The sequence below is a fragment of the Leptidea sinapis genome, chromosome 33, assembly GCF_905404315.1.
Source record: "Leptidea sinapis chromosome 33, ilLepSina1.1, whole genome shotgun sequence".
NCBI classification, from domain to species: domain Eukaryota; kingdom Metazoa; phylum Arthropoda; class Insecta; order Lepidoptera; family Pieridae; genus Leptidea; species Leptidea sinapis.
Genome location: NC_066297.1, coordinates 5,329,327 through 5,353,555, shown reverse-complemented (window position 1 = coordinate 5,353,555; position 24,229 = coordinate 5,329,327). Strand labels below are relative to the sequence as shown.

The following is a 24,229-nucleotide window of genomic DNA, read 5'->3' as shown; positions in this document are numbered from 1 at the left end:
GTACAAAGGAACGTAACGCTCCGAATTCCCGAAACTTGAATAAGCTCAGCTAACTATTTTTAATCTGTATCACACAATAAGATCCATTTGTTGCTGTCAGTTTTCGGAGCCAGGCAAAACAGATAGCGACTGGGCGATAAATTGAACCAATTCATCACAATTTTAATGTAACGTGGTATCAATACACTATAAATTGATTATCCAGGTGGATACCGTACTATGGCCTAAATATAATATTTTATTTACGTAACAGACTAAAATCAGCAATATTATATATTTAATTTTTATCTTCTAGTGACGATAGAAGTAGAATGAATACGCGGCTCAGTGACGTTAAAAACTTAACTAATAAGCGCAGATCTGCTTGAATTGTTAGGAATCCAGTATTCTATGATGGGCTTGATCACTTGTTTAGATACTTCGCTTCATTGTTCCGAAGAACTGTTTCACCTGATTCCTGCCGCTGAAATTACTTTCGCACAACATGCCACAAATGAGGATATCATCCCCACAGTTCCTCTAAAGTGCGATTTTCAACGAACTTTCTTCTACTCACAACCCAACTGTGGGATGAGGTTTTTGTGCGGTGTTTCCAGGATGATACCACAAAAATTGCCTTAACTTTTTTAAAAAGCTGGCAACGCTCCTGTGATTCCTCTGGTGTTGCAAGATGCCCATATAGTGGTGGTGATCACTTAACATCAGGCAGACCGTACGCTCGTTGTTCTTCTTCTTTCATTAAAAAAATATAACACTAAACATAGCATAGCTAACGTTTAGACGTTCGCTTTTTTTCACAGGAGCTTTACCAGCCTATAAGTAGTTAGTGAAATTACTGGGCAAATGAGACTTAACATCGTATGTCTCAAGCTTAGGCTCGCTGTATTAAATCAATATATCTGGTGTATTAAAGACGATCTCTAAAAACTTAGTGATTTATTAAACAACTACAAAACTGTTAAATTACTCGTTAAAGGTCTTCGAATTTTATCAGAAACCTAGACGCATTCTTATTTTACTGACGCCAAATCCGTGCTACAGCAAAATATTCTCAAGCCCCGTCAAAATGGACGTCAAACTACAAAGACCCGCCAAAATCCTATGTTCTCGGTAAACAGAGCATAGCATTCGAATTTCAAATTGTGAAGAGCTCTAGTTTTTTTTTATGAAAGTGTGAGTTTCGGTATGATGTGTCACAGATTATAGACAGATGGTAGATGGATTATTACAAAGCTTTTTGGTGTCAATGTTAAGGGCAGGTAAAAGTTTTTTGTAAATGTTTACATATTTACCTATATACAAATTATTAGTGCTGCGTACTTAAGACGTAAGAACGATATGTTTTAAGTACTTTACAACATTCTTAATGAGTATTTTGAGACATTATAATGCCTGTTTGTTCAATTGCACTGTGTTTTTTTATAAGATAAGAGAAATACCGATGTATTACAGCGATATTAGCCAGATATTTGACCTGGTGTGATGTAATTACCGCGACCTCGATCCTCCCTCCCCGAGAAATGATAACGACACTTTGAAGTGACGATATTTGCCTGGTTTGTCAATCGACACGATTACTACGAATCGATTAAATTAATCGATACGATCTATTTTACTTAGTTTAGTGTTGTCAATCAATATAAGAAGTAAAGAGAATCCAATCCCTATGGGAGAGAGAGAGGGAAAGAGAGAAAGAGCGGGTGCCATCCCAGAAAAAACGTCTTTCGTTTCCGATTGTGCGATTGAAGCGATTGTGACTGATTGGCATAAGAGGGACGATGATGTGTTTCAGGGAATAACTCATTAATGTGTGCACAAGTGCTAACCCGGCAAACGTTGTTTTGCCATATAAATAAAATACCCCACGCCCAATTATTGTATGAATTGTCATTGACTATATTATTTTTTATGCGAATATATAGGTATTTGTAACTCAATTAAATGTAGGTTCCGGATAAGGATCACCAACATATTATAAACTAAAACCTTCTCCGAAACACGCTTACCATCCCACTCCCCACTTTATTTCTTTTATTTATGTAGAGCTTTATTTAATTACATGTATATATTTAGGTATTTACTTATAAATTGTATTTATTAGTATGTGTTAATATTTCACTGTTTTAAATAAAAGTATTATGATAGTATAGTTATTTATTATTTTCGATATAAGGACCGCCTTTAGTGGTTAAAGTCTCCTCCATTAATTTCCACTCGTTCCTATCTCTTGCAATTCTTGTCCACATCTTTCCCGCTGTTTCTACTATGTCATCGCACTTCGTTTCCTATTTATAGGGTACCAGTTCATTACTACTTTGTATCTTCTTCTACTTTCTATCATCTTTCGTAATTCAGCCCATCTCCATTTCAAACGTAGAACAGAAGGCTACATTTTTTGCTTTGATTTTCTTTTTTATTGTAATATTATTAATCTCCCCACTACTCCATAAAAAACAAAAGTATTGAAGCTAACATACATGTAAATATAGTGTTACTTGCATTTTGTGTCAATACAGCACTCAACTAAGCTATCTGTACGTGTGTCACAAGTGCAGACCTCCCGGGTTATGCTTGTGGCAAAGATTAAGTATTAATTTAACAGATGCTCCTCTTATTCTTCTGTTTATATTTACATAATTGGGATTACTCATTTTATGTATTCCTAATGATTAAATTTCAAAATTATAATGGTAAGTATACAGGTAAGAAATATGAAATATTGCTAGAATCATTTACTTATACGATATATATTATAAGGTTTATAAACCTAAATAGTATTAAAAAATAAAAAGCTTAAGAAACTGTGTATATGTATACTGTTAAGCAGGGGCGTAAAATAGTTTTTAGTAAGATAGGCACAAAAACTATAGTAGGCGAAGTGTAGCTTTGGAATTTTTAAATAAAATTTAAGTACTGACCCCCCGGGGTATACTTGCGGCAAAGATTAGTTTTTGGTTTGAAAAAGGCCTCGTTTTACATTACGGCTAGTAATTGAAATTCCTGGCGTTAATGAAATGAGTATAAAAATAAAACTAAGCTCAACGAGTGAGCATGTTCACCGTCAGATTACAAAAACCACGTCGTAATAGCAAGAATAAAAAAAATATTTACATAATATACCTACCTAGACATTTAAACATGTCAATTCAATGTCATTGTCAGTGTATATCGGCACAAATACAACAATACACCTATTATAAAAATGAGAATAATTAGTTTTCATCATTTGATTATATTGTAATGTGAAAATTAAGTGTTAAAAAGCATTAATCAAAAACTCGTGCACTGAGCACTATAAATACGGCCACACTGTCGACACTAGAGGCTCTGGTGGGAATTGCGCCACTACATGGATGAAGAGTGTAAGTAAGAGAAAAATGAAGGCATACTCTAGAGACGTCATTGACGAAGACGAGGTTAACAATCCAACAAGAGGACGAAAACGACAAAGGACTGACTGACTGTCTACTAAAAAGGACAAGAAAAATGATTATAAAAATGGTGTTTTCCCAGCTAATAGCGAAGATCTCATAATCAATCCAAAGACTCTCCCAACGTCTGACACCTCCTTCCGCCCTCACACAAGGGGTGAGAATAAAACTTGGCACTGGAATCATTCGTGCTCGAGCTGTCGTACGGTACGGACCTCTCTGTTACGCTGCCCGTAGAATATACGAAGGTGATCAATTACTCGTGCTGTTGCCTTTCAATGATCCAATTACGAGTGATCGCCAGCAAATCAACAATTGTGACGTCAGTAATGCTGACGTTTTACGATTTACCAAACTATATTCTTCTGACTTACATCGCGACCGCTGAAATAAAATTTTAAAATAATTTTAATGCAAATATTATTATCACTGCATTTTTTATTACGAAAGATTGTTTTAATTATGATTTCCAATGAACTTATCAACATTCACGCTTAATTTGATTTATTATAAAAAGTATTTTAGTAAAATGTGCGATTCTCATGTTGATCAAATAAAAGATCATTATTTGTGTAACATTAATTACCATAGTGTGCATATGGTGGGTCTGTGTATATAAGTTTCATCTTTGACTACATTTTACTCTATTTATCGCATGGTTTAAACACAGTGATAAGACATGATTCATAAAGGATTTTTTCCTTAAAATACCTGCCATTAGGTTGAGGGTTGAGTACTGTGACAATTTTAGGGTTCATTGGGTTTCATATGATTTTTGATGTAATTCTTCTAATGGCTAGTTGGGGTAAAATTAGCACAGTGAATTTTTACGATGGGCGCGCACTATGTCTCGCAAATTCGACACCCTGACGTTGGCTGGTCAACTAGACCATTTGTATCGTTCAGCTACCTCTAGTAACACATAATATGTCTAGCACAACCAATGGACGAGAATTCAATTAATTTCAATTTCTATACAAGTTTTTAAATAAAAAAGATCATATTTCGATATATAATTTCCATTTATATACATGTTTTAAAAATTCTGATGATGATATATTTTATAATATTTGTTTTTGAGTACCAAAAACAAATTACTTTAGTTTAGCTTTAAAAGTAGGTAAACTACACTGGCATAAAAGTTATTGATTGGTGGATTGGTGGTGGAATATTATTCCAACATTTCGTCGCTGCATATCGAAAACTGCCTTTAAATGCAGCAAAGAAATGCCGTTCTATTTCCAGTTGCAACGAGCATTGTCGGGAACATTGAGGCCTGGTTGCTTCCAACCACTTCAACTTTGTGCTTAGATAAGATATAGTGTATTTGAAATAATATGTAAAAAGATAAAACTGTAAATGTTGATTTAAAAGGTTGACAGGTTTAAAGGTTTTTTTGCAACTTCCAATCATCAAAGATCAACTTTTTCCGAAGTGGCGGTAAATGTAACTTGATTTTCATAAATGAATAAAGTGATTTTGATTTCATTTGATATATATTTATAGTAGAATCAGGAATGAGGAGATCCGCAGGAGAACCAAAGTTACCGACATAGCCCAAATGATTGCGAAGTGGCAGTGGGCAGGGCGAATAGTTCGACGGACAGATGGCTGGTGAGGGAGAAAAGTCCTCGAATGGCGACCACGTACTGGAAGACGCAGTGTTGGTAGGCCCACAAGATGGACCGACGAACTGGTCAAGATCGCCGGAATATGTTGGACGAGAGTAGCGCAGGACCGGTCATCGTGGAGATCTTTGGGGGAGGCCTTTGTCCAGCAGTGGACGTCTTCTGACTGATATTTATACTTATATTATAGTATCTTTTCATAATATGGATAGGATGATTTTATTTCTTATATGCATACACTTTGGGCACTCAATAACTTTTATACTATTTTAATTGGTTTTGGGTTTAAGCTTTTCTTACATCGTCTCAAATTTTTTCGTCTGTGTGTTGCATGTCGCGTGACGGACGGGCTGCGGATATAGTTTGCAATAGCTGACCGTGTAGTGTGACAGACAGACAGACTCATTTGTGCCAGTGCTATTTTGTTTGTTTTTGTCAGTATTTAATGTAAATATTATTCCAAACATTTTTAGTTAAAATTCTATAATGTGAAAATAAGTTTCACTTTTACCGTGGTTTCATGAAACCATACAATGCTTTTTCATTCTTTATTTCAAGTCGAGTTGATGTTTGTGCGATTCTTTGGTTGCGTCTCTATACGTAAATGGTAATTAAAAAAATGTTAATACATTAATTTGTTAGTATTGATATTATGTAGTGGCACTTTTTCTCTCTGTTCACAACTATGTGCGCTGCCCACTGCCACTTCAGTTTCGCAATCATTTGGGCTATGTCAGTGACTTTGGTTCTCCTACGGATCTCCTCATTTCTGATTCGATCTCGCAGGAAATCTCCCAGCATAGCCCTCTCCATTGCCCTCTGAGCGACCATGAGGTCTCTCACTTTCTCATAAGGTCCATAGTTAGCAACCGCGTTTGCGTTCCGTATGTCATCACTAACTACTGGTTAAACTTCGCCATCAGACACTGTTGTACGTGTGACGAGAAGATTTTACGGAGCTTAACTGTCACTATTTAAGCTTAAATATATTAAGTTATTTTCGCATCATACTATGTCTATATAAAAACATTGTTTTAAAATGTTATGAATCTAAATGATAAAGATTTTTCTATTTTAATCGAAATTAAAAATCCTACCCAATAATAGTATACATACCTCAGATGATTATGATTAAATTACCTAGGATTACGGCAACTAGATATAAATCACAAATACAACATAACAAAAATCTATATATATAAAAATGAATTGCTGTTCGTTAGTCTCGCTAAAACTCGAGAACGGCTGGACCGATTTGGCTAATTTTGGTCTTGAATTATTTGTGGAAGTCCAGGGAAGGTTTAAAAGGTGAATAAATATGAAAGTGTTCGGAATAAAATAAAAACAACAATTGGTTTTTCCTTTGATGTGACCCCCGGCGTCCGATATTTGTTTTGTATGGACATATTTTCTATGAGAGAATTTATTGACGACGGTTTGACAGTTCCGCTGTGAAACAATTTCATTACAACAACAGGGAGCATATTTTACGAAATAATTCTTGATGTTATGATATATTATTGACTAATTAATAAAAAACATTATTTTATTTATTATATACAGAACAACGTCTGTCGGGTCAACAAGTAATAATAAATATAGGAATAGAACTGTCAATTCCGTAATACCAAAATACATTAACGAGCTGCAAGAAATGTACATAAATACCACGAAAATCAAAACACGCTTTAAAAGATACTTCCAAAAAAATAGGTTTCATGAAATGAATTGATCTCTGTACCCTGATAAACCCGTGAGATTATACTGGAATTTATCTGATAAAAATGCTATGTATCTGTTCTGTATCAGGCAATAAAAAAAAATAAGCTAAATAAAACCCTATTTTATAAATTATTCATCTTAAAAATCGTCAGGAATGCTTAATAGCACCTTAAAACGTCGAGATCTGATGAAAACTCGATTTTTGAATAACAGGGTTCCTTAAAACTTCCCGAATTTTTGAAAATCTTCTATTTTCTTAGCAGAAAGTTAAAAATATTGAAATTTCCGATACTGAACCCAAGCATATGATACAGTTCGCGCGTGGCGCAGTCTTAATCGTTCACGACCCCCACTTAGCGGCGAGCTTGAAAACCTTTAAGTTATTTGTTCTTATCTGTACCGTATGTTTGTACGTCACCTTCGCTGACCGAATTTTGCGATGCGATTTATGATGACAGTTCTATTTTAGTCGTTCGGAGCTGTTCTTAAAAGTGAATTTGACTTTATTTATATATAACAAAAATTCCTTCAAGTACTACGCTATAAGTATATGATATAGATACAAATCTCAAATTCAAATATTTTTATTCAAAATAGGATTTAAAATCACCACCCATTCGAAATAGTATGCATCAGACCTGAGGAGAACGGGCGCAAGTAACTCAGCGGGCTTTTTTTGCTTAGTTTCGTTACAATATGTCTAGTATTGTAGTAGTTATTATAACAAGCTTACACTAAGCTATGTTTTATGTGAGTAAAGTCTTAGCAAAGTCCAAAATACGCTCTATACATCCAAAGTCTCGTCACAGTTTTTATTTGTACCAGGCGAACATAAGTGAAGATAACTCTTATATACTAGCTTAATAAGCGCAACGAAATCAACTTTAGATTTAAAAACCTACTCTGGCTTCTCGGTAGACAGTCTGCCTTACCCTATCAAACAAACTTATTATTATTATTTACGGTCGACAGCCAGCAAATCCAACATTATGTACCTCCAGAGAGCTCAAAACAATATACTAAGGGTACTTTCATCGGCGCCTTGGTACGCTCGAAACTCGGAAATCCTTGAGTATCTGGAAATCCCAACCATATTTGACGAAGTAAAACAATACTCAATCAACTATAAGGCTCGTTTGACAACTCACCCAAACCCGCTATCCAGTAAACTCTTGCAGCAAAATCCGATTAGAAGACTCAAGAGAGCCGATGTGTTACTTAATTAAGGGGAGATGGGGCAGTGGCTCCACCTCGCCAAACCTCCACCTCTTGCAACTCACCTGATTATAGTCTTGCAGGTATAATAAAGGAAAAAAATATACTTGCGCCGGACAGCACCATATTGCGTGATCAATTTTGATTTGTCAATGTGTGCATTAGCTAGTGGTTAGGTTGTGTCAGTATTATCATAATAGTACAAAACAAACCAGAAGTCGTCAACACACAGTTTTCCTTTAAATTGTCAATGTGCCTTAACTAAGGGTCGAGTCCACATAATATAAATAATGACGGTAAGCGTTAGTTTTGAAAGGAAATAGAAGCAGTTTGTTGTAGTTATTAAATATGTGGAGAAGGCCTAATACAAGCGAGGACGCGGGTAGAAGTTAGATTGTAATACTTATTTGAACTGAGTTGTCATGCAATGTTTAGTTAAAGCTGGTAGTACAGATCTACGTCGAGTGTCGCTCTTAACTGCGAAATTATACAAAACTTGTTATTTATTGTAGAAATCAATATACAATCCAATATATTAACGTGCGTCTGCGTATTTCATCAAAACGGTGTTATGCAAGAGTGCGACATGTTTTACGAATAAAAGTATACCGTCTAAAAAAGAATGGAACTGAAAAGAAAATATTGTATCGGTGCAGGTTGGATGCATGTTCATACGATTTTTGTACTATCAATATAAATGTATTTTTTTATAAGCCTATTTATATGTTTGTTTCAAATAGACTGCAAAACGGATGAACTGATATTGACCGGGATTTTCATTTGTAGATAGGTGATGTTACAAGGAGTAACTAATTTGGTTGGTGGTGAATTTCCATATTATGTGGGACGCTACAGATCGCCACTATATTTACCTAAATAATTTATTTTTATTATAATTTTTGATAATTTAAATAAAATAAAAAAACTTATATTTCTTATTTCTTAAAACAGTTTTTACATTTGAGTACCTCTGAGGTAAAAGCCATTAACTAATATACTTTTGCAGAGAATACTATATTCAATATCAACTTCTTCAATCCATGATATTTTTACTCATCTTTAGTCTTGCAATTTTGCAATGTGCATACTGTGCTCTATTCCCCTTTGGAATGTAGTAACTTTTTGATATGGGTATTATATTTCCATATTAGGCATGCGTATGTTAGGCATGGAAGAAGATTTGAGTCCATTACCTATTTCTTCAATTCTACTGGATGGTCGCTTTTGAGGACATCTCTTAGTTTCCAATATTTATTCCGTGTTTGATTAACTCTTCTTACATTTTCAAGAAGCACGCTTTTACTTATTATTTAAGCAAATTTTGTGAGGGACTATTAAATCTGTCATTGGGTGTGTTATTCAAATAAAGTTCTTTTAGTAGAATTTTATAATTACAAATATACTCACCTTGCTATCGACCTATCAACGATTTTTATTTGCCGCCGGAAAACTTATGCTGAAAAATATATATCTAGTCACTGCCTTCAATAAGCTTAAATTTAATAGATAGTAAGAAGTAAAAAAATTAACTTCTTGCTCTTTTTGTTAAAAAGAAGAGAAATGAAGGGAAGAAGCTATGAAGTTTATTTTTTACTAATGTAAGTAATAATTTGCTATTTAGGTTAACCTGTTTGATTTTGTGTTAATATGCAATTCAACTCTCTCTCTCACTCTCAAGGCCCCTAAAAGATGTACCGCTGATCTGGTTAAGGTCGCCGGAATAGGTTCGATGAGGGCAGCGCAGGAGAGAGAGAGAGACGGATCTTAATAGAGATCTTTGGGGGAGACCTTTGTCCAGTCATGGATGTCTTCCGGCTGAAATAATGATGGATGATGACAATTCAATTAGTGAAAGACCTACTAAAATCTATATCCAAATCTAAATAGTTTTTGATTTGATTCATTACCACTAAACATATCTACATAATATGGAGAAAACTACAAATCTTTCTTTATAATAAAAATTAATTGAATATTAATAATATTAAATATTAATAAAGACGAAGATTAGAATGCACCGTCACTGCTTGTATAACACCATCCATTTGACATTTACAATTCGCGTTTAAAAAGTGTCTCCCAGGCGCGGGCGGTCTTCGGTCATAATTTATTTAAATTATCTAAAACGGATAAACATATTATACGAATGTTCAAATATTTATTAGCGAAAGAAACATGGACTTTGTGCCTGCTTGAGAAATATTGATATAAATATGAGTGCTTCATTTAAAGATCTTGGAATATGGTATAGTATTGAATATGTAGGAAAACAAGTAGTTTATCTGAACAAGTTATGTGATCACCGCCGCCTATGCACTATTGGGACACCAAAGGAATCATAAGTGCGGTTATGGCCTTTAAGGTGGGCGTGCGCCCATTTTTTAAGGCACCCTTGCCATAATGCAATGATAGGTATTCATTGAAGCTTCCGCAAAGAAAGATTGCGGAAGTTGAAGCTCATTTGATAGTTTGGTTGTACGTGGAAGAAAGTTTGTTGATAACCGCACTGCGGAGTTATGCCACAAAATCAGATGGTTACGATAATATTTTGGACAACCAAAAACCAGGAAAGATTTTTGATAACCGCACTGCGGAGATATGCCACTAAAACCAGATGGTGAAGATAATATTTTGTTTGTACGTGGAAGAAAGTTTGTTGATAACCACACTGTGGAGATAAGTCACACATCCAGATGCTGATATTTTAATTGTATATGGAAGAAATATCCTTAAAAACCGCACTCTGGAGGAACGCAATATATATATTTTCTCAGTTTTTATTAATTTAGTATCTCTCATGAAAATTATTCGAATAAGCCTAAAAATGGCTAGAAAACACGGTTTCGTTGGACACCATCAGTTTGACGGTAATATTTTAGTTATAATTATAATATCAAATCAATATTACTTCACTCATTTACGTCAAAGAAATCAATGTAAAGTTATACAATTTTTTACAAAGTAGTTACTATATACGCGCCTCAATAAAGCTACTGGAAACCCAAGCGCTGGCAGCTATTTCGGTCAACGGATCAGCCTAGCTATCCAACGCGGAAATGCTGCCAGTATTCTTGGTACGCTTCCCCGTAATGATAGTTTAAATTTTATGTAATCATAGTATTGTAAATATTATTTTTACTTTAAGAATGTTTGGTTAGTTCCATTTCGCCAAACTACACTTTCTGTATTCAAATACCGAGAGAAGTGCGTGATTATTGCTGAAAAAAAAACAGATTTTTCTTGTCTCACACAGTTACTTTGTGAAATCAGTTACCGGCTGCAGTTAACGGTTATACCAGTTTTAGTGAAACTTCTCTGAACCTATTTTTTAAACTTAACTTTATTTACTTTCAGTTTTCTTTGTATAGTATACTTACTTATGTCTATAATTTAAATTGCACTCTGTATACATAACTGTGACTTACTTGACTTATATGAATAAAGCGATTTTGATTTGATTTATTATTGGGTGTAGGTACCTATATGTAAGTTTTGTATAACTTTATTATATGTTACAAGTGAAATTTAATATATTTTACTTAGAAATATTGAATGAAATTTAAGTTGAATAAAAAATAAAACAAACACGTATGGACAAGCTTCGATCTTGATATTTTCTTTTATTTAAATAAAACACTTTTTAAATCATTAAAACGCTTGTCATCGTAACTGTTTTTACATTAGATTTTAACGTAAAAGTTATTTTTTTTATGTAGTTATGTGTTAGTTAACCCGACGTTTCCAGACCTTTCCAGATCTCGTTTCCAGGGCGACTGAACTGAAACGTCGGTTTTAAGTACAATAAAATAAAAATATAACTTTAAAAAAATCTAATGTAAAAACAGTTACACGCGTTTTAATCTATTAAAAGTGTTTTATTTAAATGTGTAATATTTAAATCAAAGTAAATACTATTTTCTTTTATTGTTATTTTTCGATGAACGAGAAAAGAGTTCCTTGTTCCTGTTATAGTAGGTACACACGTTTTTAATACCCGTACCTTACTTTGAAGTCGTTGAAAAATAAATGACAGGTTAAACTTTAAACAACGATTTTTACTATCATTCATTTACAGAAAGAATCTTAAATTAACATAGTCCCGCAAAACTGTTTGGACAGTTTGTCTGCAGGATCAAGTCTCATATATATATTATCATGGTGGCATTATGTTCTATTGCTAACCTGTCTTAAAATTGAAACAAAGGGCTGGTAACAGCTTATTAATATAAATACGTATTTGACCATCAAACTTCAGATATATTTATACGCGCTCCAGCAGTTTGGCATCATAGCGTGACTCAAATTGACTCGTGATTCGGTATAACAAGTGTTTCGATCGTTTTTAGAACAATTTCGGTTATATAATATAATACTATATACTTGCATCGGTTCATCTAAACACATTTGTTATGTTTTTAAAGTGATAACTCTCACTGCTAGGATAAATACGCAAAAAAAAATTTGTAAACAAAATTTTATGACGATACGTCACTCGAAACGCTAGCTCAGTTGGAAGAGCACTCGCACGGAACGCGAGAGGTCGTGTTCGAGTCCCGCATCGTTCATAAAATTTTGTTTTCAAATTTAATTTGAGTATATCTAAAGTTGTAGGTAATAAGCCACCCAAGTACGATTCGGCCTCAAACGCGAGGGTATGGTACAAGATATTACAATAGACATGTAATTTTATGCGACGAGATGAGTCGTGCACCTGGTGGTATGCGGTACGCCCTGCGCATTATAATGCAGTGCGGCTCAAGATTCTTGATTGAACTCAAAGTTCTTTAAACATTCTACAACTTATCAGATTTTTCTCAGCTAGAAGAGAACTTTTTTACTAGTAGGAGGCTTCTTTGCACAGGAAGCCGGCTAGATTATGGGTATCACAACGGCGCCTATTTCTGTCGAGAAGCAGTAATGTGTAAACATGATTGTGTTTCAGTCTGAAGGGTGCTGTAGCTAGTGAAATTACTGGGCAAATGAGACTTAATATGTTACATCTCAAGGTGACGAGCGCCATTGCAGTGCCGCTCAAAATGTTGGGGTTTTCAAGAATCCTGAGCGGCACTGGATAATAATGGGCAGGGATTATCAATTACCATCACCTGAACGTCCTGCTCGCCTCGTCCCTTATTTTCATAAAAAAAACTTCAAAAAAAAAAGCTACGTGGTGCTTGTCAACCACGGTAACTCCAGTCCAAGTGTAAAGGTTAAACCGCGTTACCATGCGATTTATTGTGAGCTTTTAAAAGCCCGCCCACAGCTTCTTATTTAGGCAATTCGATCAAGAATAAGATGTAAAAGAGATCTAATTTAAAACATTGACGAAAAACCGTTCCGATAATTAAAACGTTAAGCTAACGCATCGCAAATCACAAAAGGAGTCACAAACGAGCCGTACTTAATCGAAACACCATCACACGTATTGTAACGATATAGTCGAAGAGATGGTGATTAAAAAAAGATTTTAAGTATTATAGAATAGTATCGAATAGAAAAACACTTTATTACTGGGCTCCCAAATACATCAGTCTCTTCTTATACGTTTGCTTGGCATTCAAGTATTATTCTTCTATTATTAAAAAAATAATTTACTTAATTACTTACACTCTTATAAATAAAAGTTGACTGGAGTAACTGTTCTGTATGTATGTATATTTGTGCAATAAATATAAAAAAGTGAAAACTAAGTATGAAAGGTTCGCTTCCACTAATCTCGTTGTGATAGTTAAGCCTGTGAGTAAGTGACACAGTAGAATATTTTAAGGCATAATTTGACAGATTAATCATTTATATGTGAATATTTTTTAATACTTGCTATCTGCTCTTTGAACTCTACCGAAGCAAAAAGAGTGGTTTAAATCATTTTTTTAAAGACATTCAGATGTATAAAATAATATATAAACGGGCACAAAATGGGCAAAAACCAAAAAATACTGCATATAATATATATATATATATATATTTATAAGCCACAAATTATTACGCTGAATTCGTTACTTATTTCGTCGGCGAGAAAATTATCTTATGTTACTAAAACTCCATTGAGGTATTTTTACCACTTACCATAATGTTTCACGGGACCCCTGCTTTCTCTGTATCTTTTTACGAGTATTTGTGTAATATTAAAATGCAAGAAAAATTATCAATTAATTCTATAAAACAATTGTAAAGAGCATTTTAATCACTATCTCTCAAACTACAACAATCAGACACAGTAAAATGTGACGTATAATTTTAATCAAATCGATTCTGTACTTTAATATAGACCTTACAGTTAAAGTTTAAGGTCTAAAATATCTTGTGTATAGTTTGCACGCCAGTTAACCTATTGGTTACAACTTTATTTGCCATCAGTGGGGGTTAATGTGATTTGGAATTGGAATTTAATGTTTAGAAAAACGCTTTGCAATCGTAGAAATAACTTTTTTTTTTAATTTAACGGTAACTTATGGTCAGACAATGTATCCCACATGTTAAAATGGGCTGGCCATGACTGCTGAGCTGACCCAATTCAATCTCGCAATAGAAGGATATTCATTTAAAACCATCTTAATGCTACTAAGCAAATGAATTTTCAAGTGCAATTCTATATTTTTTTTACGGACACGTACAAACGAGCGTACGGGTCACCTGTTGTTAAGTGATCACCGCCGCCCACAATCTCTTGCAACACCAGAGGAATCACAGGAGCGTTGCCGGCCTTTAAGGAAGGTGTACGCGCTTTTTTCGTAGGTACCCATGTCGTATCGTCCCGGAAACACCGCACAAGGAAGCTCATTCCACAGCTTTGTAGTACGTGGAAGAAAGCTCCTTGTAAACCGCACTGTGGAGGACCGCCACACATCCCGATGATGAGGATGATATCTTAACTTGTGGCGTGTCGTGCGAAGGTGGAATTCGGCGGCAGGAATGAGGTTAAACAGCTCTTCGGAACACTCCCCGTGATAAATGCGGTAGAAGATACAAAATAAAAGTATTTCCGGTGCTGTTCATTCAAACTCTCTATTGGAACTCTTGAGGTAACTATGAAAGCAATTTGTATGATTTAACATTCCGTGTAACGTTGAATTCAGGTTTTTATCGCTAATTCCATGTATTTCCCGGACTAAACAGCCTCCATTTAGCTGCATCAAGATATTTGCAAAATTCTATATTCTTTCTTCTATACTCTGCTTCTCAGATATGTCAGGAAATGAAATGGCACAAGCTCGCAATAGTCGATTACAGAGATGATGCCGATCAATTTTGAATTCACTGAATACACGAGATGGATCTTCATCACCAAATGCCAATAATTGAAGTCTCTGGCAGCTTTTTTGACTTGAGCTACAGTGAAAGCGCAAACGTTTTCTCCAGTTACATTAATTGCAAAGCGCTCATAAATTTTAAAATTAAAAAAAAAATGAACTTCAATATAACTACTCTCGGATAGTTCCATTTTCAAATATCGTAATTCTTTTTTAAATAATTTATTACAAATGGCGAGTCAAAAAACTTTATTAGTATACCCACGTACCTATATTCCTCGATGAAAAGATCTTTTAAGCCTTCAATCTTTAAAAATAATGAATAGTGGCTAAATTCATTAAGCGATATCTCATTATTTTATTATTCAATCATAAAAGCAATGCCTAACTAATAATATCTCATTGCTTCAGCAACCAATATGTGCCGCCATTTTGTTTACCGGAACACGCGTATGTCAAATATCATATTACTAAAATCATAACGCACTCAAAACAAGGACCGGTTTGTAAATGCAATTTTCTCAAATTCCAGTTATTAATATCTTGTTACAGAATTTTTCCCACAGACAAAAAAAACTATAGTTAATTAATTAGGGTCGCGACGAAATGAATGGGGAGGATTCTATAAGCTTACTAAAAAAATAATACGACTAATAATATGTCTCAATAGGTTGATACTACAAAGAGATTAATCTGCATTATAAAACCAACCTAAACTCAAAATGTTAGAGCTTAAAGTTGTTTATCCAACAATTCTGTCTTGAGGAGTGGGTAAAATGACTGGACCTTTTTGTTTACTTTTATTATTGAAATTGAATTTTATTGCTTGGTTATTAGGGTTGAAATCGACTATTAACTGTAGTTGTTTGTTTAAAGAGAATTCCAAAGTTGTCAAATCTATCATAAAATTTCTTTTGGAATAAGCATAAAGCATGGCGTCACGGTCTATAGGGTTGCCAGTTCATGCTTGTAATTTCCTGAATATTTCTGAAACATAGAGTTTTGGAATAGAGTGAGGAATGGACGTCAGAACAAGATAAAAAATATAGAAATTGTTAAAGAAAACGATTAATACATGAGTTTGACGTGGTTGGGTAATACCGAAAGTAGATAATAGTACATAGATTGACCAAGATTGACTACACAAATTTTATATAATATCTAAATATATGGATGTCTATCTTCAGAAGTGTTTAGTCTACCTGCAGTTTACGATCTGACCGGTGAAATAACATTATTGTCTATGTACACGGAAAAGGGTAGGTGATTGCTTGTGGCGGCGACATGGGGCGGGTCCTTCTTTTCCCTAAAAAGGCGATGGCTGGTTCATGCGTCATGCTCCTGAACGGGCGCGTCTTGTGGTGGCTGAATGATTCTGTTACCAGAAACTCTGCTGCAGGTTAGTGAAATTAAAGTAATTTTTATATATTATAATCTCTAATAAAATGCTCGTAAAATACATTTATTTATTAACGCTTGTGTGGATTGATACATCTGCTGTACTCAATAAATCTTGTGTTTTTTCTTATCAATTTACATTTTCTTTTTTTGACTTACTCGTGAATGGCATTTAGTGTTTGACGTTTGAGTGTTTTTGTTGCATCACTATACATGTGTATTTAAGAGTGGCAATAAGTTTCATTGTGGTAAATGTAAAAGAAAAGAAATCTTTTCACATTTATAAGTGTCATTTCCATGACCTACACGAATAATATGATTTTAATTTAATTTGACAACGTGCGGATGTAGTTTGCAAACTGATCAAGGAATTGGGATGATGAGGAGTTTTGGCAAAAATCCTTTGAAACTTCTCAAAAATGCTGAACTAAATAGCTGTATAAATCCATGTTCATGATGTAATATAGGGTTGTCCGATCATGATATCAAGCTCTAAAGGTTGATGTATCTAAAAAACGATTAATTATAATTATACAGAAATCATTTATATTATTTAAACATGATGCATATATTGGATGCAGCACCTTACAAAGTAATTTATTATGTATATAACAGCCATTGTAAAATGCAATATTTGATTGAAAAGACTGGCCGTTGAGTTACTTGCATGTTCTTCTCACGAGGTCAACTTTTTTCGAACATATGGTAGATTCAGTAATTTAAAAAAAATATTTATAGTCACTATTCGAAAGCGCTTAGTTTGAGTCTAACTGAATAAAGTTTATTTGACTTTGACTTTGACATGCCGCCTTGTGTGGACACGGTAGCTTCCACTCATATTGAACATACATCCAGCAGGTGCAGTGGAGTGGAAACTGCCGAAAATCTAAAGCGAGGAATATGCATCACTCGGTGATGGATACATATTAGTTCCCTTTGGGGTGGAGACGATGTGTCCTTGGGGTTCATCGGCACAATAAGTCATATTTTAAGAGGTGAGGCCCTTGCCTCACCTCCTGCGACTCCGCTGGTGTTGCAAGAGAATATGGGCGGCGGTGATCACTTAACACCAGGTGACCCGTACGCTCGTTTGTCCTCCTTTTTCCATAACAAAAAAAAAACAAGGTTTGGCACCTCTGTCAGAGGATAAGTTTGGCTACTTACTTACTATTATTGCTTTGTCATAATTATAAACAACTATTTTTAAAGTAACTTCAATATGACTTATGTATAACTGAAAGTTATTTAGCACTGCTGTAATTTGTAAGCATTAACACTATTGGTTATGTTTCGAGTATTCATTACTTATAGTAAAAAATCTAATAGGTGGAAAATTTAACCAAATATTACAGGAATTCTGTGTGATTTAAATAATACCCAAATATAGTGATAACGAGAATTCTGTATGATTTAAATAACCACCCCCTTTTACACGTACCATCTTCCATACCTTGAGAAACTCTAGGCCGAAGCCGTGTCTCAAGAGACTTAACTTGACTTATTACGTAATATATACAAACCAGAAGCAAAAAAGATAAATTATTCGGAAAAATTTCAACCTCATGTTTCTCATAACTTCTCATATTTTGTTCCGCTCAATGTACGAGTAGGTACATTGTATTTCTAACAACATTAAGTCATCTCACAGCATCATGTTAAACAAGTGTTTAAGTCTAAACAGATGTTTTATTAATACATTGTCTACTGATTAAGCATTGATATTTATTCTGTGGTCTAAAGGTGTTCCACACCAGGCGAGTAAACTGCGGCTTTTTTACTGCGTGTTTTAATAAAAGAACATGGTTTTGTAATATAAAGTTTACTTACCTCATATTAATATATACGTAATGTTTCCTATAACGCGGTAGAGTGGGTCCGTGTTATCGGAAAATGCGTTATATAGGTTATTTCACATAACGCATTTTTATGACCTCATAATTCGTTATATGTATAATAATTAATCACAATTCGTAACCAGTATTTCCAATTGTTTACCTAGTTTTACTCTATTATTTAACAAATTTAAGAAAATAATATAATTTTGTAACAACATAAGGTTTGCGAAGCTTATTATGAACTGTACTAATCATTATAAATTTCACAGTGCAGAGATATGTCTATGGGAAATCCCCAAGTTATATGCATTATATGGGAAGTGAAATAGCGTTATAGGTAAATTGACTATATTATTTAATTATGATACTTAATTTATACTTAGGTGAGCATAGATTTCATCATCATCATTCACCAAAATAGTACTACATTTTTTTTGAGTCAGTAGGTAAATCAACTTAGGTACAAGGGTTTAAATACTAACAAATTGAAATAAGTGCAAGTACTTACTAAACTTGGCAAATACTAATTAAATACTATATTGTGCTGTTCTTGGTTGCTCGAATTCTTGAATAACGCACTCTGATGTAACATTTTGAAAATTACTTGGAAGCTCAGAAGAGAACAGGTAAGTCTATAATTAAATTTTAACGTGAGTATTTACTACAATTGTATTTGATTGTATTTATTATTAATAAGTAGGAATTCTACTTTTTCAACCCAGTAAAATATCTGAATTTATAAATAAATATTTGGATAGCGTGTAAAGTAAAGTGATTTACTTATGTACCTTGTAACATTTACTTTATATAATGTACTTTATAAGGAAAATTTTGCAGTAAACCTCTACCGGTTTTGATATATTTTAATGCAATACACATTATCAAATATATATTTATGTGATTAGAAATAATCGTGACCCACAAGCATACTGTCATATTTATCATGCAAGCATTTGGCATATCAGCATCTCATCCTACGCATCCAAAATCTTAGGAGGCCACTAAGTAGATAGGGTCACTACAAACTCGTCCGTCAATTACTTAAAAAAAGTGATAGCACACTAAGTAACAAATTATCAAGGTAAAACAGATCAGCTGTCTGCACTTTTTCTTAATGTAAATTTTCTCCATGCCAAAACTCACACTCGCATCTGTGCAGACAATGTGATTAAATCGGGTGCAAAGTTTTCGCAACAAATTTATGAGTGTAACATCGAAGAAGTTGATTCTAGCCCCACTTTGCTGATAATTCTTTTGAAATCATAAAAACAGTTAGTTATACATTTGCACGAAAGAGATTCTATGACAATTGGATAACTGTCAGTGTCTAATAAAATGATAACAGTTTTTCAGGAAATGTATGTTCAAGCGAATTTCAACCTAGTTGTTAATTATGACTCCTACAATCATGTCTAAATGTCATTAATGTGGATTACGATTCAATTTTGTTGTTGGTACAAAGGCTGTTTTGAATTCGGGCATCCATTACTCTGTGGACAGTTCAATGTCCTGCTATTAGAGACTGCATCTATCACGGGAAGTGTTCAGAAGATCTGCTGGACTTCATTTCTACGCCAAAATGCACCAACTCACTCTACGCCAGAAAGTCTCAAGTTTTCAGGGTGAATCCACATTGCGATTCTTAAACAATTTATTTTATCCACGTAAAAGCTGATTGTGGAAAAGTGAAAAAAAAATTTACGGTGTTTCCAAGTACCTACATATGATATGAGTATCTTTTATTGAGCGCCCAATACACACGATTATAGATCTGCAACGCGATCAGATATACACTTCTTACACAAAGAAACGCTAGCAATCACGCTGAATCTAGTCCCACCTGTCTGACAGCGCCCTTACACCACAAATCATGCAAGTAGTCATTAATTATGTATGAGGCTTGAATTACAAACACAGAGTATGAAAGATCTTTTTTTATTAAAATTACATATTTTACATTTATTTACATAAGTTCCCGTAACTGATACGGTTACGAAAGACTTATTCATAATTGTCAAAATCTATGAGCTTTTGAATTTAAAGAACGTGGATGGGAAAGAGATAAAATGTTTTTGTTTGTATTGAATAAACTTGTAAGTAAAATTCTTTTACAAGTAGTAATATGATCAATAGTTAACATATTATTAAATATATCATTTTAATAAATGGGTTAAACGTATGTTGCTGAATTTTGAAATGAATTATTTCCAAAAATAAACATTATAATGTATTTAACTTGATAAATAAATTAAATTAATATTTCCAAATATTTAATTGTATAATTACAAACATTATTATCTTTGACACATATCTTTAAAGGTTTTACAAAATACTTGAATTAAATTTATTTCCTGAGGCTTGGCGTAAAGACATTACAAGACAAGTATAAAAGCATTTTCAGCTTTTAAGTGATATTTTATTTATAGGTTTCAATATATAATTCATTTAATTTTTTTCAAGATTTCACATTTTTTAAATTTCACATTAATTTTTTTCGTTGCGTTGCTGTTAGCACATTTTGCCGTTACAAATAAGTCTGGTGCTAAAATAAATACACATATCACAATATACCTAGATAAACATAGTCTTAACAAATTTACACTAACTTAGACTAATGTTGACACTTTATAAGTACTAGGGCACTAAAACGTGAAATAAAAAACATCTGAATGTCTTCTTATGTCAAGTACATTTTTAAACATATTTCCGTTTAATTCTGAAATGATAACTGAAACAATACCTTTAATAATTTACCATTATGTAATTAATAGCGAAACTCATTTAATTCCCGCATTAAAACATTTACAAAATATACAAATTAATACTATATCTAACACTGGCACAAAATTTAAATTTATACAATAAATAATATTTGGTATCAAATGATATCACTTGCAAAACACTTAAATAGATAATATATTACATTTGTTTACATATAAAATACAATTAAAGCGAAGTCGCACGAAATTCTGTTTTTGAGGGTATGATATAATTATTGATGTCTTTATAAAGGCGTGTTACAGAATTAAACTATTTAAGGAACCGTAACGCGTCAAAATAACTTTGCAACAATCAGTAAACTACACGACTTTTTGGACAATACGTGTCTTACTTTGATGATCCTGGATTTTTGGCTGCAACCAATATTTGTCTATCAAACAACTCAACTGGGGGTTATAATTGGAAATTAACACTGGACAAGATATGACATGGTAAATTACGAGTGTTTAAACGAGCAGTAATTCCTTATAAACTCATAATGAGACCAAGTTATTTTATAATTTAAGTCTAATACAAGCAGTCTTTAAATAAATGCTCTATCACAGACATTTAAAACTATCTACCAAAAGATTGTTCACATTTCTCGATTTGACTCAAAACCTTTCCTATTCTTTCGTGTAATATTTTAGAATTTTTCTCCGGTAACGGAGGCAAAATATCTCTAATTACAGCATTATTTTTCTTATGAAATATATCACTTAACTTTTCACCAATCAGTCCTTGGTGTAAAGTCTTTAGTGAGTCCACTGTCTTTTTTCTGAACACACACAAATTATCCAACATTAAGCTGTGATAAACGTTATACTTCTTCAGTAGTCTATAACCATGAAGTAATCCGGATTCATTATCCAAAAACACAAGCAACCCACTGTCCATTTTCCTAGCTAAATTATGCGCTGGCCCATCCATTATATTTACATTCCATTGATAGTTAAACAAATTATTTACAATTCTATCTAAATTTGCTGTTAGATAGTCGAAAATAATCAAATCCGACCATTGCGCTAATTCAACAAATAATTCCGTCGTTTTCTTACTTAGTTTCATATCGATATGGTCAAAAGCTTTCTTTTTATCATTCTTAGCTTTAATACTTTTCGACTTTATCTTATCAATTAGAAACTGTTTATTACTAACTGCTTCTTTTTCTTTAGAAACCATTTCTAGGATATCATTCTTGTTTAAATGACGATTGGATGGTTTGAAAATTTCTGGAATCGTAGCTGATTCTAAGCTTGGAATAAACTGCGTTAGTACCACTGCTCTATTTGTATTCCACTGTGCATTTGATATGTCGTTAGCTACGTTTGCCCATAGCTTATCTTTAAGATCAACAACTTTAACAACAGATGGTGCGAGATTTGTAAGATTGAGCAGCCTAGCTACATAGAAACTAAAGATTTCTCCTTGTATTTGGTCTGTATTTTGACGATATCTTACGCAAGCTTGGAGACCACTGTTGAAAGTGACTAGACGATTCTGCATGCGACCGCAACCCGCTTCCATTTTAACAATTTCACTTTGATTAACATATTTCTCCCAAATATTTGCTGTACTTTCTCCATATCCTTGAGGCATAGCATTTTCGACCTCTGGCCCCCAAAATATATTCTCATAAAGAATAGTCTCTGAATTGGGTACATGCAATGTTGTATTGAATACATTTTCTATTTTATGTTTATGGTGATTGACTTTATTATCTTTCAGAATCTCTTTCATATCTTCTGTTAAACTTTTCGGGTATATATCCATCTTATGTCTATTGTTATCACCAGTAAACGATACAGCGGTGAAATCTCTTTCTTTAGTTTCTATTTCCTTTAATTCATTTGGCACTTTCACTGAGTTTAATGTTCTAAGATTACTTAAAGTATTATTAAGGGTTATTCTTCTTTGACTAAAATTTGGTGTTTTGGTTATTTGGGATCCCATAATAAAAGCCCCTATTACAAAACCAAGTGTAAAACTGAGACAAACGCTTATAAAACAGTATTTGTAAAGACTATATTCCCTTCTGCCTTTCCTGTAGTCTTCTTTATTGCTGAAGTGGTTGTACACTACACAGTTGGGACTTTTCATATTGTAAATTATTATATCAATTGGTTTGTGTATATTTTTGATGTTAATTAATTCATTCATTGATTTCTTCGGTTCCTTTGTTTTCTGGTTGTAAGTATGTTGTATCACTTCTTCGGCCATTTTGATTTTGTATCTTACACCATTTTGTTGATCATCTGTAACAAGAGAATGATAATGTTAGTTATGCGACTATATATTGTACAATTAAATGTAATTTTACAAAAAAATATATTTTGTAATTCTGTAATTTAGTATATTCTTCTTTGATTAACGCGAGTGTTACACATAATAAAATACTTTCTAAAGGTTAAATTGAGTAATAATAAAAATTTATCTTTTACGCAAAAATGTAATTTAAAAAGTATGTAATTTAAATTCTCTAATTTATTAAATTTAATACTTCAAAAGTGATATCAGATCATGTCTTAGCAATAAATGTTTAGAAAATTATATAATAAAATTAAAAATACAAAATAAACTAGCATTTAATAATGCATAAATCATCCGTTTTAAATATTTCAATGAAATACATTATCTAAGTCGTATAGCTGTCATAATAGTCAGAAAGGCGATGCGTAATTTGATCTATGTGCCCCTGAACAATGAAATTAACTTATAATAAAAAGACGTATATTTATATGACATCTTCCGAGGTTGTTGAGTTATAAGGCCAGGTTCCGAGCCTTGATCATTGCCAAAGCCTTCAAAGAAGGATCGCAAAAACGGATTCCCAGAATTAATTAATCTATTTAACAATCTTCAAGGGCATTCCTGCGTGAAATGGAGGCGTTTACCCAGTAAACACGAAATAATAACTTATATTTTTCAAAAAATATTCCAAGAAACAGTTTTTGACGTAAATACAATGTGTTCATTTTTAATACTTTTGT

At 33.3% G+C, this 24,229-nt stretch overlaps 1 protein-coding gene across 1 annotated transcript in view; it reads right to left on the bottom strand.

Moving 5' to 3' along the window:
• Positions 1–20,398: 20,398 nt before the first annotated feature.
• LOC126974806 (extracellular serine/threonine protein kinase four-jointed) overlaps positions 20,399–24,229 on the bottom strand; it is a 39,654-nt gene continuing 35,823 nt past the window's right edge. Inside the window, exon 2 of the mRNA XM_050822489.1 lies at positions 20,399–23,494. Within this exon, the coding sequence (XP_050678446.1) occupies positions 21,816–23,459 (1,644 nt within the window). The 5' untranslated portion in view covers positions 23,460–23,494 and the 3' untranslated portion in view covers positions 20,399–21,815. The remainder of the gene's footprint in view (positions 23,495–24,229) is intronic.